General features: G+C 49.0%; 7 protein-coding genes across 7 annotated transcripts; 6 read left to right on the top strand and 1 right to left on the bottom strand.

Annotated features, from left to right (window-relative positions):
* Positions 1–36: 36 nt before the first annotated feature.
* Positions 37–1,821, top strand: F5J12DRAFT_904606 (Met-10+ like-protein-domain-containing protein; the record flags this gene model as incomplete). The annotated part of the gene is made up of 10 exons (XM_051748548.1): positions 37–191; positions 237–331; positions 389–484; positions 537–614; positions 666–730; positions 780–890; positions 946–1,182; positions 1,232–1,391; positions 1,420–1,634; positions 1,690–1,821. 10 exons carry the CDS (start codon positions 37–39, stop codon positions 1,819–1,821), a joined length of 1,344 nt encoding a protein of 447 aa, XP_051601595.1.
* A 223-nt stretch (positions 1,822–2,044) lies between these two features.
* F5J12DRAFT_970855 (mitochondrial carrier domain-containing protein) lies at positions 2,045–5,131 on the top strand (the record flags this gene model as incomplete). The annotated part of the gene is made up of 17 exons (XM_051750086.1): positions 2,045–2,214; positions 2,270–2,473; positions 2,531–2,620; positions 2,670–2,722; positions 2,773–2,894; positions 2,950–3,070; positions 3,119–3,137; positions 3,184–3,479; positions 3,527–3,578; positions 3,756–3,882; positions 3,933–4,067; positions 4,115–4,140; positions 4,191–4,442; positions 4,501–4,535; positions 4,588–4,671; positions 4,726–4,832; positions 4,952–5,131. The coding sequence occupies 17 exons, from the start codon at positions 2,045–2,047 to the stop codon at positions 5,129–5,131; spliced, it is 2,073 nt and encodes a 690-aa protein (XP_051601594.1).
* Positions 5,132–5,456: 325 nt separating this feature from the next.
* On the top strand, positions 5,457–5,875 carry F5J12DRAFT_718288 (uncharacterized protein; the record flags this gene model as incomplete). The annotated part of the gene is made up of 3 exons (XM_051741105.1): positions 5,457–5,555; positions 5,611–5,702; positions 5,764–5,875. The coding sequence occupies 3 exons, from the start codon at positions 5,457–5,459 to the stop codon at positions 5,873–5,875; spliced, it is 303 nt and encodes a 100-aa protein (XP_051601593.1).
* Positions 5,876–6,594: 719 nt separating this feature from the next.
* Positions 6,595–9,025, bottom strand: F5J12DRAFT_817843 (uncharacterized protein). Its single transcript, XM_051745156.1, has 8 exons — positions 8,920–9,025; positions 8,754–8,865; positions 8,532–8,699; positions 8,362–8,482; positions 8,081–8,307; positions 7,802–8,025; positions 7,631–7,751; positions 6,595–7,574 (listed from the first exon to the last, which is right to left on the bottom strand). The coding sequence occupies exons 1-8, from the start codon at positions 9,019–9,021 to the stop codon at positions 6,760–6,762; spliced, it is 1,890 nt and encodes a 629-aa protein (XP_051601592.1). The 5' UTR covers positions 9,022–9,025; the 3' UTR covers positions 6,595–6,759.
* Positions 9,026–9,138: 113 nt separating this feature from the next.
* F5J12DRAFT_817838 (20S proteasome subunit beta 3) lies at positions 9,139–10,103 on the top strand. Its single transcript, XM_051745155.1, has 5 exons — positions 9,139–9,193; positions 9,244–9,363; positions 9,416–9,480; positions 9,529–9,915; positions 9,962–10,103. Exons 1-5 carry the CDS (start codon positions 9,191–9,193, stop codon positions 10,008–10,010), a joined length of 624 nt encoding a protein of 207 aa, XP_051601591.1. The 5' UTR covers positions 9,139–9,190; the 3' UTR covers positions 10,011–10,103.
* Positions 10,090–12,047, top strand: F5J12DRAFT_817833 (uncharacterized protein). Its single transcript, XM_051745154.1, has 6 exons — positions 10,090–10,562; positions 10,615–10,737; positions 10,789–11,172; positions 11,230–11,569; positions 11,625–11,776; positions 11,825–12,047. Exons 1-6 carry the CDS (start codon positions 10,197–10,199, stop codon positions 12,026–12,028), a joined length of 1,569 nt encoding a protein of 522 aa, XP_051601590.1. The 5' UTR covers positions 10,090–10,196; the 3' UTR covers positions 12,029–12,047.
* F5J12DRAFT_817823 (NIPSNAP-domain-containing protein) lies at positions 12,048–13,635 on the top strand. Its single transcript, XM_051745153.1, has 9 exons — positions 12,048–12,208; positions 12,257–12,359; positions 12,413–12,458; positions 12,511–12,605; positions 12,658–12,725; positions 12,783–12,952; positions 13,011–13,112; positions 13,168–13,240; positions 13,290–13,635. Exons 1-9 carry the CDS (start codon positions 12,134–12,136, stop codon positions 13,356–13,358), a joined length of 801 nt encoding a protein of 266 aa, XP_051601589.1. The 5' UTR covers positions 12,048–12,133; the 3' UTR covers positions 13,359–13,635.
* Positions 13,636–13,652: the final 17 nt, after the last annotated feature.

Raw genomic sequence — 13,652 nt, 5'->3', positions numbered from 1 at the left:
ATCCTCCACAGCACGAGCTCGTTCGGACGACAAAATATGCAGCAACTTGCAATGGACATGTCGCCCCCTATACATCGGTGGATGAAGGACGACTTGGACAGATCAGTTTTCCAGAAATCAATCATGGTCCTTGCAGCCCGTATCCCAGCTCAGAAGACCACTACATTTTTGAAATCAGATGTATTGCGAAGGTGAGCCTGTATCTTCCTGGTCGACAGACTCCTTACATAGGATAGGTACATCGTGGATGTACCCAAGATCCGTAGCGTCGTGTGGGATCCATCCGACATGCAGGGCCGACGCTTGCTGTTATTCAAGGTCGCGACGGAAGGTAAGTGAGCCTTTCGTGATGCTACGATCGTCCCTGTCAATGGTCGTTACGAACCAGCCGCCCTGTCGTCGGAAGCACGTATATTTCTGACGGAGCACTCGGCTGAACTCGTCGACCACACGATCCACTTGAACTACGACTATTGGACAGCAGGTACCAGGATCCGTGTCATCTTACCATCGGGACAGCACTTAATACCATGTAGACGACATCTTGCAAGCTGTACTCCCTGAGGAGCTGCTCGACGGCTCTCCGACAGGTTTCTCTATAACCGGACACATCGGTGAGCTTCAAGGAGGGCGCACCTTCATTTCCGCTGATGTTCCCGAACCAGCGCACTTGAATCTTAACAAAGAGTACTTACCGTACAAGAAGATAATAGGCAAAGTCATTTTGGACGTGAGTCTGTAGCCGCACTTGACCCTGACCACTATTCAGCGTTCCGCAGAAAAATCCAGCCATCAAGACCGTCGTAAATAAGATCGATAGCATTGACACTAAATTTCGATTCTTCAAGATGGAACTACTCGCTGGCGAGCCTAATTTTATCGTAGAGCATGTTTGTTCCCTTCATCTTGACAGGCGATGATGCATCATTGACACCCGTCTTGTAGCACGAATCCAATTGTCGCTTTACCTTTGATTTTTCCAAAGTTTACTGGAATTCCCGGTTACACACGGAACACGATCGTCTTGTCCAACTTTTCAAGCCAGAAGACGTTGTTGCGGATGTTTTTGCAGGCGTTGGACCTTTCGCAATACCGGCCGCCAAGAAGGGATGTGCTGTGCTGGCGAACGATTTGAACCCGGACAGTGCGTATTTTTTATCGACGAACATTGTTAAAAATAACGTAGGTGATAATTATGGGGTTTTATCATCGGCGCTAACTTGTCCGCAAGGTGGTCGACTTGGTCCGTGCTAGTTGTGAAGACGGTCGTGACTTCATCCGAAATGCGGTCTTCAACGTCATGGAGAACCCGTTTCCTCCATATTCTGGACCAAAGCTCAGCCGGCTCAAGGAAAAACAGTCACGTCGTGATCAACAAGCACCGCTTCAAAGTCGCCAGGGATTTAACACATCCTCTAGCTCCTACTCTGCCCCCAAGGAAGGTCATTACGCGCTTTGTTATGAATTTACCCGATTCCGCCTTAGATTTCTTGGATGCTTTTCGGGGTATAATGGTCTCACGAGACGGGACTGGAGAAGGACCAGGCAGGCTATACGATGCTATGCCAATGATCCACTGCTATTGTTTCACACGGGAGCTGGAACCGGTCAAAGCGGAAGCGGATATAAGGCTGGTGAGCCGATATTAGCCTCACAAGATCGAATCTGAACGAAGGTTGCTTTCACTAGAGAGTGGAGGCAAAGATTGGGCACAAAATTGAGGAAGATGTGGACTTGCACTTGGTGCGATCAGTTGCTCCGAACAAGGACATGTACTGCATTAGCTTTAGGTTGCCGCGCTCTGTGGCTTTTGCGCGGTAATGCCGTGTTGCGGCTGTACACAGCTTAGATAATCAACGAGTATCCCCGCACCGGTTGCCTCGGGTGCTTGGCTAAAAACTTGTTGACCTCTCTTTCGACATCCTCTGCAGTTTACATAGACTGGCTTCGGCGCAAGCCTACTCCCGCCGGGCGCATTCTTCATAGAGATACCCATACTCTCACATCTAATCGGATAGACCTGGAAATCTAGAGGAGTGCTAGGATGATGTTGCCTCTATTGCCGACGGTACATTGCGATACCCAAGCTAATTCCTCGTTTACGGGTTCTGCGCTGAAAACAGTCCGGAACGCCGTGTCCACCCCAGAGAATGAACTAAGGCGTTGGAGGCGGGTATTTGATGCTAATGCGAAGGTGGTGGTTAACGGGGAAAAGTAAGCAAGGGATTTACCGGGCGCCAATTACATTTTCGCTAATGGTAAACGTCAGATACCTTGACCCAGAAAATTTTGTCAATGCCATTGCACCAAGAGGGGACTTGTCTAAGATTGGTCGTGCCCAATTCGCCATTCTCTTCCGTGTCGCGGACACGTCGAGGCGTGGCCTAGTTTCATGGGACGACTTCACTGTCTTCGAGACGATGCTAAAGCGCCCCGATGCCGATTACTGGATAGCCTTTCAATACTTCGACGTGTGAGTCCGAAACATTTTATCCGGAATGCCCCAGTGTCTGATTATTTATATAATAAGCGATAACTCCGGGACAATTTCTTTAGACGAGTTTAAAAATGTATTTACTGCCAACGTCAACTCCTCCGCCATTCCTTTTGATTTCGAATGGTGATTGGCATGTTTTGCGCGTCATCGAGTCTCAACTGACTTCTGGCAGTGATTGGGTTAAGTTATATCTTGGGAAGAAGAATGGAACCCGTGTCCTTGGATGTCGGTATACTGTTCCGAGGGGTCGCTCTAGCTAACCAACACTTATTTAGACAATGAATTCACTCAACTGATGAAGGGTCTCCAAGGCGAACGAGTGCGACAAGCTTTCCAGTACCTAGATGCGAATCAAGATGGCTTCATCAAGCCAGACCAGTTCAAACAGATAATACTAGTATGTTTGTATCTCAGCAGAGCCCATTAGACCATTGTAACCCCGTCTCACTTAGGAAATTGCTGGACATAAACTATCAGATGCTGTTGTGGAACGCCTACCGACCTTGTGCACGCTTACACCTGGGGGTCGTATATCCTATTCGGAAGTGGTGGCCTTTCATAATGTGGTTCGAGGTGCGTGATGGTTGAGTTTATGCAACATGGACGCTGAGTGCTCCTCAGAGATGGATATGGTAGAACGGTGCGTAACCAGTAATATTGCCAACTCAAAATTGACATTGCCGTAGTATCATTCGAGAAGCTACCGCAAAATCCAAAGACGGACGTATAGATCAATCTGATTTTCTGAACCATGCTTCGATTAGCTCTCGTTATTCTTTATTTACACCCATGGAGGCATCTATTATCTTCCACTTTGCGGGGAGAGGCAGCGCTGAAAAGCGGCTGGCTTTGGTAGACTTTGCGCAGCTGTTGGACCCTCGTTGGAAGGCTCCTCATGAAGAGACTGAAGTGAAATCTGTTTCTGCCCAAATGTCCTTCTTAAATGGATTCCTGCAGTCGGTCTACAACTTCGCTCAAGGAGGTATGCAAGATGACCTGTTAACAAAGTATCTTCTAATGCCTTTTTAGGTATCGCAGGTGCATTTGGAGCAACTATTGTATACCCGATAGATATGGGTGTGTGCTCGTCGATTATGATCTCTAATATAGTGTACTGACGTGCCACTCGACAGTTAAGGTGCGTTTGCTAAGGTGCTGAATACTTGCGAGATGACAGAAGAATTCCTGTCTTTTAGACCCGGTGCGATACAATGGAAATTCATTATTTATTGCTATGCTAATTCTCTCCATGGAATAGGATGCAAAATCAGCGTAGTACCGTTGTCGGCCAAATGCTTTACAAGAACAGTTTTGACTGTGCGCGTAAAATTTTCCGAAACGAGGGTTTTATCGGTTTCTATCGTGGCCTTGGCCCTCAGCTGATCGTGGGTAACAGTTTTTCAGTTCCTAATGATGACGAACTAAGAAGCATTAGGGCGTTGCACCTGAAAAAGCCATTAAGCTTACTGTCAATGATTTCGTACGGCAGCGAGCGATGGACCCCGAGACTGGTCGAATCAAGTTGATATGGGAGCTCATCGCTGGGGGTACTGCGGGCGGTTGCCAAGTGGTGAGCGTTACCATCCATCGACGCGTTTTAAGTGCTCAATCTCTTAGGTATTCACAAATCCTTTGGAAATTGTGTAAGCCCCATTGATCTGCGATGGTTCTAATCAATTCAGAGAGCCTTCAGGAAAATTCGCCTACAAGTGCAAGGCGAGACCGCGCGTGTGGAAGGTGCAGCTCCCAAGGGTGCCGTTCATATCGTGCGGCAGCTGGGTATCCTCGGTCTGTACCGAGGTGCTAGTGCTTGCTTGCTTCGTGACATTCCGTTCTCCGCTATATATTTCCCCACATATTCGCATCTCAAGAAAGACATCTTCCACGAAGGGTACAACGGAAAGCAGCTAAGCTTTCTAGAGACTCTCGGTTCGGCTGCGATCGCGTGAGTGTCATTCCGTTGCTCATCGCTCTCATCACAATTTTGTTGACCCAATATACAGTGGAATGCCAGCAGCCTATCTCACGACACCTGCTGGTTTGTATTTTGGTGTATGTTATTCTCTTGTGCTCGTGTTGATTTGTTGCAGACGTTGTAAAAACTCGCCTTCAAGTTGAAGCTCGCAAAGGTCAATCTCATTACAAGGGACTTGCAGATGCATTTGTGAAAATTTGTTCGTGACAAGCTCCGTTGGACTTGAATGATTAACGCTGTTGCACAAATTTAGATCGTGAAGAAGGCTTCAAAGCACTGTTCAAAGGCGGACCTGCACGAGTTGTGAGGAGTAGTCCACAGTTTGGTTTCACTCTGCTTGCGTACGAATACTTGCACAAGGTATGCTTCAGTCCATGTAGTATATTTACCGCGATGCTGATGTTCTACGTTCTTGCAGTTCCTGCCGGTGAGTTTTGCTAATTGTATTTTCCACCATGACTGGCTTATGCTTTATTCAGTATCCATGGGAGGAGAAACCACCTCAGGTACAAACAGCGCTAACATCCAGACAAGATGATATATCAAGAATCCGCGCCCGGAATGCGTTGAAGATTTTGCTGGACGTACACGGTGATTTCGGTCGTCGTGCTGCGAGATTTACTCCACCCTTCGTACCTTCTGTTTCAGAGCAGGCATGATATTCTGAGTTCCTTAGAGCCTTCCGTGTTTCTAGGATATCTGCGATTGGATCTTCTTTCCGTGACCCCGGCTACCCTGAATCAGTTTCTCTGCCATCTGACTGCGTACACTAGATCACACTCAGCTTATGCTTACGGAGTCATCGACATCCGTATATCTTATCCTATGTACATATGTATGGGTTGCGTCCCCAGTTCGGAATGCGGTGGGCATGCAGTACTTCCGTAGCGCCTGTTAAGTTAGGACTTCGGAGCTCGGCTTTTACTGCGCTTGGACAGCACCACACTTGGTACTTCGGCGTTATTCAGATCATCAAGAATCAAGATGCCTCTTCAAGAGGCTGAACTTGCAGCTCTCGCGACTGGTCAAAACCGCTTCCTTGTTTTCTTCTCATCTCGAGTGGACGGTAAATTGTGGTGCCCCGTGTGTTCTTTTTCTTTGCATTTTCGTGAAGTTTTCTCCAACAGCTGTGGTCAAGGACTGCGCAGCTGTGGAGAACTTGATCAACGAAACCTTTGCTCCAGAGAGTAGTCCATTCGCGGTTCTCGTATATGTTGGCCAGAAAGCAGAGTAAGAGCAATATATCCTGCTCAGCCGAATGATGGCACTCAATTCCACGTAACATGGTCAGATGGAAGTCCCAGGACAATATCTTCCGCAAGGACCCATGGTGCCTCACCGCCATCCCAACGATCGTCAGGTTGAATGATGTGAGCCGCCCACGTACCCAGTCTATGCGCTGAAGTTTCGGAGCGAATTGCAGGCAGATGAAGAGATCAGCCGTCTGGTGGAAGGTGACTTGCTAGATCCCATTAAATTCTCGTCTTTCGTCCAGTCACACGACGCTTGATACTCTTAACTCGCCTGTTCATTACGATCCAAGGTCCGTGGCATTAGGTGTGTTTGGCCGAGTCGAATTGACTGTAGGTTTGTATCAGTGGATAGATGGCGTCCGGAGAAGCTTCGGCGAATAATCAGTCCCAAACAGATGACGGCTGTACTGTCTTGTGCCAAGATTGTTGACCAAAGCAATATGTACGGCGAAAGTCAGACGGTTTAGAACCGTCTGATGAAAACGCTCAGTTCTCTACAGTGAGTATAAAAGCACGAACGCCGGTATGTGGGAGCACGGACGTGCGTTGTCGGCTGCGGGCGACTCAGAAGCTCCTTCATCCGAAATACTTATACCATGCAGTTGCGATCGTCAACCTTTGGTCGGGTCTTGGTCTAAAGTATGCACCGAATGACAGTGGAAATGTACCCCCCCCGAAGATCTCGAGCCGAAGGAGTTCTGAAACAACACTACCTGTTCCCTGCCTGGAAGCTTGAGAATTTCATCTGCACCCCCCGCTGATACCATTATATTCGTTTCGACATGCCCATTATTTGCAGTGCAAGTCACCCAATCTCAGTCTGGTGTTACAAAGGCTTTCCAGATTTTCACCAAACTGCACTAGTTGTGATGAGTTCATACTTCGGACTATGTAGGCTGCGGCCGCAGGAATCACATCAACAATATCGATAAGCCCCGGCCGGCTATGGAATCTGTGGTTCCCCCAAATGTCATGGTTCGGAAATCGGCCTCAGACTTCGAACAAACCGCTTTGCTAGACTAACTCTAGTTATCTTACTTGCCCTCGTCACGGACGAAGTCGCCGCTTTTCCCGCCACTCTTATGTGATACCATGATATTCCCTATGGCCATATCCTTCCCAGCTATAGCTTTCAGCATATCCCAAACTGTGAGAAGTCCGATGGATACAGCTGTCAAGGCTTCCATTTCGACACCAGTTTTACCCTCACACGTAACCGTCGCTGTGCATTTGATTCGGCATGGTAGCCTATGTGTGGAATGTTGCATTTGCTCATCTTGTGGTGTTGCCTCAGGTGTCAGAGTCACCGAGATATTAGATAGCGGTAAGGGATGGCAGAGCGGAATCAGCTCCGGCGTCCGTTTGCACCCCATGATAGCCGCAAGCTGCGCTACTGTCAGGACGGGTCCTTTACTAAGGGACTTCGCCCATGCTTTCTCATGCGACGGCGGTGGCCGATGGGCAAGTGGAGAATCCATCCCCAACACGAGATCGTAGGCGATCTTGGGGATGTAAATGTGGCCGATCGCAGTAGCGCTGCGTTTTGTGGCCTCTTTGGAACTTACGTCGACCATCGACGGTTGACCAGTTACATCTATGTGCGTTAGTCGCGGCTCATCGGTAGCGGATCGCGCACTCCATCGACGCTGGTCGCAGCCACGCGCAAGATGACCAGTAGGGGTCGCAACAACAGAATTCGATGGCCGGATAACAGCTGTTGTGCTTCCCAGATGCAGGACCGAATGCTGAGAATTGCGGGGTCCTGCGGCAAGCGGCGAAAGATACGTTAAGGACGGAAGGTACTGTGGTCGTATCCCGCAGAGGTTGCTACGCGTGCAAAGCAAAGAGCCTAACCTCCGATAAGAATCATAGGGCGGTTCGAAACAGTGTCAATATTATCCATGCCTGCGTGCTTTTCCTTCTTGCCCCAAACTGCGGATCTAACGACTTCTAGTAGCTCGGTATCGTTCGCACCGCGTCGCATCTCGTCACGAAGGCTGATTTCCTTTGGGTCGAATAAACAAACCTGCGGCGCCATCTTGTGAGTACGTGTTCAAGAACGGAAAGTGTACCGACTTTAATCTTGCCATCAGCGGTGATGCGCAACCGGTTACAAGACGAACAGAAGTGATCGGACATGCTGCTAATGAAACCAATACCGCCCTTGTGACCTGGGACTTTCCATAAACGAGCCGTGTCACTCGGCACTGTCTGCACTTGTTCGATGCTTGGGTGCTGCTTCCTGATCATGGCCAGGAGATCCGCTGACGGTACCACCTTATTCCTGTCCCACTTGTTCCCTAAAACCAGTCGGGAGTGAGTGGGAAAACCCGGTCACCGAAGAGCAAATCTTGCCTGAGAAAGGCATAAACTCTATGAATCGCACCCAAAGATCTCTGTCCCTGGTCAAGTTGACAAAATCAAGAACCTCGGAATCATTGAGGCCTTTCACGACGACGACATTCAACTTGACTGATTGTAGGCCTCGGCAAGAGAGAGCGACGCCTAGCGACTTTAGGACTGCATCATGCCCTAGGCGCCGGGTCATAATTTCGAATTTGAAAGGGTCAAGTGTGTCGAGGCTACCTTAGCCATAACCATCAGGGTATTCCCAAGTCGATTAAATAAACGCAAACCTCAGGTTGAGATGAGTTAAACCCGAGTCGACAAGGTTTGGCAGCTGACGATGCAATGCAAGTCCATTGCTTGTCATCGCGATTGATGTTAAACCAAGCGAACGCAAAGAGTCGAGCCTCTCTGAGACGACCGTCAGCCAAGTGCGGCCCCGTAAAGTTAAGTGTATTACTGATGAGTGTACCCAAGCCTTTTCTGATTGTCGGTTCACCCCCCGTCAGGCGTATTTTTGTTATACCACTTCTGACGAACAAGGTTGCCAAATGAATTATTTCGTCGTCTGTGAGGATATGTTCCGCTGGGGAGAGTTGGACGCCCTCGCTAGGCATGCAGTAGAAGCCTATCATCAACTCATTGGCGGGCGAAGGTCAAGAATACAACAACACAAGCGCACATCTTAGATTACACCGTTCAGTGAGGGATATGCGTAGATAATCGTGCTTCCTCTTGAAGGAGTCGACAAGCTCTGGAAGGGGATTCCGGGAGTCTATTTGAATGATCCGGCCCTGGCTTGAACGTCGAAAAGTGAAGCAAAGAAAGAGTGGGTGATTTCACTGTACCCGAGCGCGGGCTTGCAAGTCCGTAGCTCCTCGCAGCGAGTAAAAGCGTAATAGGCTACGCTGACCCAGTGCAAAGAATGGAAGTCGGAGTGATGTCTGCATGCTGGACTCTTCTGAAGTTGTCCACGGCGATCGGCGATCAGATCGACCGTGACGTGACCTGTCACGCATCCGTGACAGAAGTGGACGCGTCAGAACTGTGGTCGCCTGGTGGTATGCATTCATACCACCAGTTAACGCGTACCATCGTCAGCTCGACCTTTGATACAAGATGGTGTGTCCCTAAACTAGGCTTCCTTCTCTCCTGACACAGTGCTGCTACAGTCGATAATGGAATACAACGGTGGCTCCGTCATAGCCATGGTCGGGAAGGATTGCGTTGCGATTGCCTCAGACTTGCGGTTTGGAAACCAGGCTCTGGGTATCGCATCTAATTTCCAGAGAGTGAATATCACTCTTGTTTTCCGTACCCTCCTGTTCACTAACTACTTGGTAGATCTTCCCTGTGACTGATAGAACCTACGTTGGCTTGGCTGGACTGGGTACTGACGTGACTACTCTGTGAGTCGAGATGTTCGCTCCTGTAAGGCATTGTTTAACGTGTAGCAGTCGAGAACGCTTTCGCTATCGTGTCAACATGTACACGATCAAGGAGGAAAGGGACATTGAACCTCAGACCTTTGCTCACCTTGTTTCCTCCACCCTCTACGAACACCGCTTCGGACCGTATTTCGTCGAGCCTGTTATAGCCGGGCTGGAGAATACTTCATCGGGCTCCAAACCATTTATTGCGGCAGCAGACCTTATCGGCTGCCTCAATTTTGCCAAAGATTTCGTAGTTGCTGGAACTGCGAGCTCCAAACTTTATGGTCTGGCAGAGGGACTATGGGAACCTGACTTGGGACCTGAAGATCTCTTTGAGACTATTTCACAAACACTCTTGAACGGTGTTGACAGGGACGCGTTCTCTGGCTGGGGTGCGGTTGTACATGTCATGTGAGATTCCCTCTACTTCTGCTATGTGAGACTGACTGTATCATAGTACCAAAGATCGCGTCGTAACACGTACGTTGAAAGGCAGGATGGATTAGGCAGCAGCTTTGTACGGACTTGTCCAATTATCAGAGTCCCTGTACCAATTATAGCCAATACACATCATACGAGATGGGATGAAACCAAGGCCCGGTCGGGGTTTCAGAATTGATGAGTGTGTTGCCCGCGAAAGACCGTGGGCTCAAACGCAGAGGCAAGCTACATCATTGTCCCTAGTCCATAGTATGCAGTGGCCCTGCAGGACCCTGGCCGTACTGGTCGCCGCTATTGTGGTGCTTCTTTCCGTGCGATTTGCGATCTTCTTATCCTGCGAAGAGCTAGCCGCGGCGGAACTGCCCTTGCAGGGTACCTTCCACCCGGGATTCTTCCTTCCAAGTTTCGTGGATGGTATTGATGTGAATATCAGTCGTGCTCGTTCGCAGAATACAGTTACTCCTCGACAACGTCCTGATGTCACTGCAATTGTGTTGAACTGGTCTCGCTTGGATAATGTTGTTCGCATTGTCTCCTTGCTCTGCGAGGAATCGCTGCTCGACACTGTCGCCGAAGCGTTCATCTGGAATAATAGTCCAAAGGAACTGACGTATGAGGTTGGTGTATATTGTATTCGATGAGCCTGGCCTGAGCATCTGAATACTGCAGACGTTTGCTAGCAGCGGGTGCCCCAAGGCGAAGCTTAGACTTTACAACTCTGAACGCAACCTCTACTTTCACGCGCGGTTTCTGGCGTGTGTTCAGGCTAAGACACAGTTTTGTTTCTTCCAGGTCAGCGTCAGTTAGTGGCGTCTTCCTCATAGCTCACTGAGTGGACTCCAGGATGACGACTACCTTGTTCTCCCTCAGATCATACAGACACTTCGATATCGGATTGCAGAATCACCGCAAACTGCAATCCACCTCCTTCCGGCGCATGAACACTTATCAAGTCGCTTGCGTACAATCTTGACTCCTTCAGGTGTTCACTCGGGGTTTGCATGGCTTGGTCATGGTGCCATCATGTCTCGAAAGCAGGCAGTTGATTTTGTCTCCCTCCTTCGGCATCTCAATATGCCGCCTGAGGAGGTTCGTTTAGCAGACAACTACTTCACGATTCTCAGCAACCAGATACCAGAGATATGGTTTGATCACGGAGTTGAACTCGGTGGAGGTGAACCATTCACTATTGGTCAGGAGGGCCATGAGCGCAATTTGCGACATATTGTGAGTGGGGTAAGCCCTTGGTCTACACTGTTTCACTTTGACTGCCAAACATATAAGATGAATGCTTGCGCATACCTTGACCAACTCGTGTCTGGGATCCATGACATTTCCCATCAGGAGACTGCATTGGAGGCGTTTCCGTTTGTAAAGGCAGCCGCTGATATTGGGCAATGGTTTATCAGCAGGTCGCCCTGTCTTGGTTCCTCGTGTTTGTTGGAAACCAACATCCGCTTGCTGGGCGATGACGTCCCCAGTGGCCATGCTGCGACTGATCTCATCGCTCGCGAGGGACAATATGCCAGTGCAATGGACAAAAAGGCAGTATTGAACTACACTCGTCACTCCCTGTCCAAAGCGGTGGACGGCATGCCTGCTACAGCGTTTCGCAGCACGTCTTGTGGGTTATGATTTACTTATGCTTAAGTTTAACCTGAGGCTCTCATCATCTGCAGTGGCAAGACGGGGGGAGTACGTCATGCTCGATTCCCTCTATCCTGTGGGTTCCTTGGATGTCAAGTTGGAGGTTGTCTTCCTCGTTCCCCCTAGCAGTGAAGAGATTCTCCGGAAATCTGTCTTCCAATCCTCGGTAGATGGAGGCGATTGGGTAAGCCGACTGACTAAGCAATTATTCCTAGGCTGATTGTTGCTTCAGTTTTCTTCACCCCACCCACTGATGTGTAGGAATACATCAATGACCACTACCTTATTGTATAATCGGTTCTCTGAAGATTTTGCCCTGGTCGAGTGCAGTGTCCGAGTGGTGGATGGAAATGTTCGTTACTTCAAGGCTCTACTAAAATCTGACGCATCTGTGGCATGGACCATTTCCGAAATTTGGCTGAGAGAGCTATCATAGTACCATGTATTACTAATCACCTTGAACGCCCAAATAAGGAATGATCCCCCTGGTGAGGCTAAGCCCGCTCCTGCGCCACTACGTTTCGTCTCTGTGACTGCACCAATGTTGGGACACGTAGCAAAGTCTCCACTGAAGCCCAACTTTTTCGTGAAAGGATCGAGGTGTATATCAGTCAGGGTAATATCTAAAATTCTTCGTCACTGTCCCCCTCACCGAAGTTGCCAGTCCTTACTTCACGGATCACCCGAGGCGAAGAAAGCTGGTGACATAGAGATTCTGCAGCACTCGAGGCTCGTTGCGAGAGGAAAATACGTGCATGGGTTCGAAGGTCGAATACACAAACCAGCTACTCTTCATCAGTCGACCTGACCTTGCCCATAGTGCATCGCGCGAAGCCGGACTCCATCGACAAGTATAAGGAAGCCGCGTGGGTAATTTGCACTCTTTTCGTTGCAAGTGTTGACAAGTTTTTCTTTTAGAGAGAACTATTACGCCGGTATCAAGAGTGATCCACGACTGCATGTCAAGCTCACGGGTAGCTGGGAGACTCTTGTCGGCGACCAGGATGTCTTTGGTAGTCTTGGTTATTCATTCCAATGCAACCACTCATAACGTACTTTCTCAAGTTCACATCCTGGAATACGAGAATTACGCAGGCTACGATAAGACAATGGAGCTCATTAGAAATTCGCAGGTTAGTTTCTCGACATATTCCGTCTTTCTGCGTTGCTGATATCAATCGTTTTAATAGCACGTGGAGTCCTACAGAAAGCTTCTCCCACACATAAATTCCCGCACTACACAGCTTGCACAAGAATTTGCTTTTTTACCCACCGCCCCGCCACATGCTCAAGGCGGAATCTTCGAGCTCCGGTGTTATCAGCTGAAACCGGGGACGCTACTGGAATGGGAAAACGCTTGGTAGGTGCTCGAATGTTGATGACCGCTGTTGAAGTTATCAATGATGCCGCACCGTTAGGCGTAGAGGGATAGAGGCCCGTCGCAAATTTGTATCGCCAGTCGGCGCGTGGTTCTCGCAGATTGGAAGACTTCACCAAGTGCATCACCTATGGCAATACCCGTATGGCGTGATCCAAATCTGAGAACTGCCACTTACTGGTTCTTGACCCTTGCAGGAGCCTCGATGCTAGGAAAGAAACAAGAGAGAAAGCATGGCAAATCGACGGTTGGGCGGAAACTGTTTCCAAGGTATTGTGCACACACGTACTTCCGGTTCTATGTTGAGCGTTCGCTTTAGACCGCACAGCTTGCTAAAGAGATGGATTCTTTCATACTCGCACCACTCCCGTACAGTCCCCTCAAGTGAGGGTTTATTACCGGGACATTGCAATATTGCAGCTTTAGCTGTGTTTCAATGCTCATGAACAGCTCTGGAGAAACATGGCCAGTTTCCTGACTGTCGGCGTATATAACATTGATTTGTGTCTCCAATCCTGAACATCTCCCTAGTTGTTCCCAGCCTGTTCCTCCGTTCGGCCGGGTTCGGAGGGTCTAGCTTTGAATACTTGTAATTTATTCAAGGTGATGCGTGTGAAGGTACTACTAAGATTGTGACTGAGTATAGACATATTATCAATCCAGTCGGAACAGTGGGTGTTAC

Source organism: Pisolithus orientalis (genome assembly GCF_024613125.1).
Source record: "Pisolithus orientalis strain OTSU chromosome Unknown F5J12scaffold_8, whole genome shotgun sequence".
Classification (NCBI taxonomy): Eukaryota; Fungi; Basidiomycota; class Agaricomycetes; order Boletales; family Pisolithaceae; genus Pisolithus; species Pisolithus orientalis.
The sequence above is the reverse complement of the archived record's forward strand: the minus strand, read 5'-3'. Positions and strand labels throughout refer to the sequence as shown.

Bases quoted from the DNA above. Each gene is read 5' to 3' on its own strand.
- F5J12DRAFT_817823 (XM_051745153.1), top strand. From the start codon at position 12,134: ATGTTGGGACACGTAGCAAAGTCTCCACTGAAGCCCAACTTTTTCGTG. The intron at 12,209-12,256 runs GTAATATCTAAA...CGAAGTTGCCAG, and splicing joins CGAGGTGTATATCAGTCAGG to TCCTTACTTCACGGATCACC. The intron at 12,459-12,510 runs GTGGGTAATTTG...TTTTTCTTTTAG, and splicing joins GACAAGTATAAGGAAGCCGC to AGAGAACTATTACGCCGGTA.
- F5J12DRAFT_817843 (XM_051745156.1), bottom strand. From the start codon at position 9,021: ATGCAGACATCACTCCGACTTCCATTCTTTGCACTGGGTCAGCGTAGC. The intron at 8,700-8,753 runs GTGCGCTTGTGT...AGTTGATGATAG, and splicing joins TGAACGGTGTAATCTAAGAT to GCTTCTACTGCATGCCTAGC. The intron at 8,026-8,080 runs GCAAGATTTGCT...GACTGGTTTTAG, and splicing joins AGAGTTTATGCCTTTCTCAG to GGAACAAGTGGGACAGGAAT.
- F5J12DRAFT_817838 (XM_051745155.1), top strand. The intron at 9,364-9,415 runs GTGAATATCACT...ACTACTTGGTAG, and splicing joins TCGCATCTAATTTCCAGAGA to ATCTTCCCTGTGACTGATAG. The intron at 9,481-9,528 runs GTGAGTCGAGAT...AACGTGTAGCAG, and splicing joins GGTACTGACGTGACTACTCT to TCGAGAACGCTTTCGCTATC.
- F5J12DRAFT_817833 (XM_051745154.1), top strand. From the start codon at position 10,197: ATGCAGTGGCCCTGCAGGACCCTGGCCGTACTGGTCGCCGCTATTGTG. The intron at 10,563-10,614 runs GTTGGTGTATAT...TGAATACTGCAG, and splicing joins CAAAGGAACTGACGTATGAG to ACGTTTGCTAGCAGCGGGTG. The intron at 10,738-10,788 runs GTCAGCGTCAGT...AGTGGACTCCAG, and splicing joins CACAGTTTTGTTTCTTCCAG to GATGACGACTACCTTGTTCT.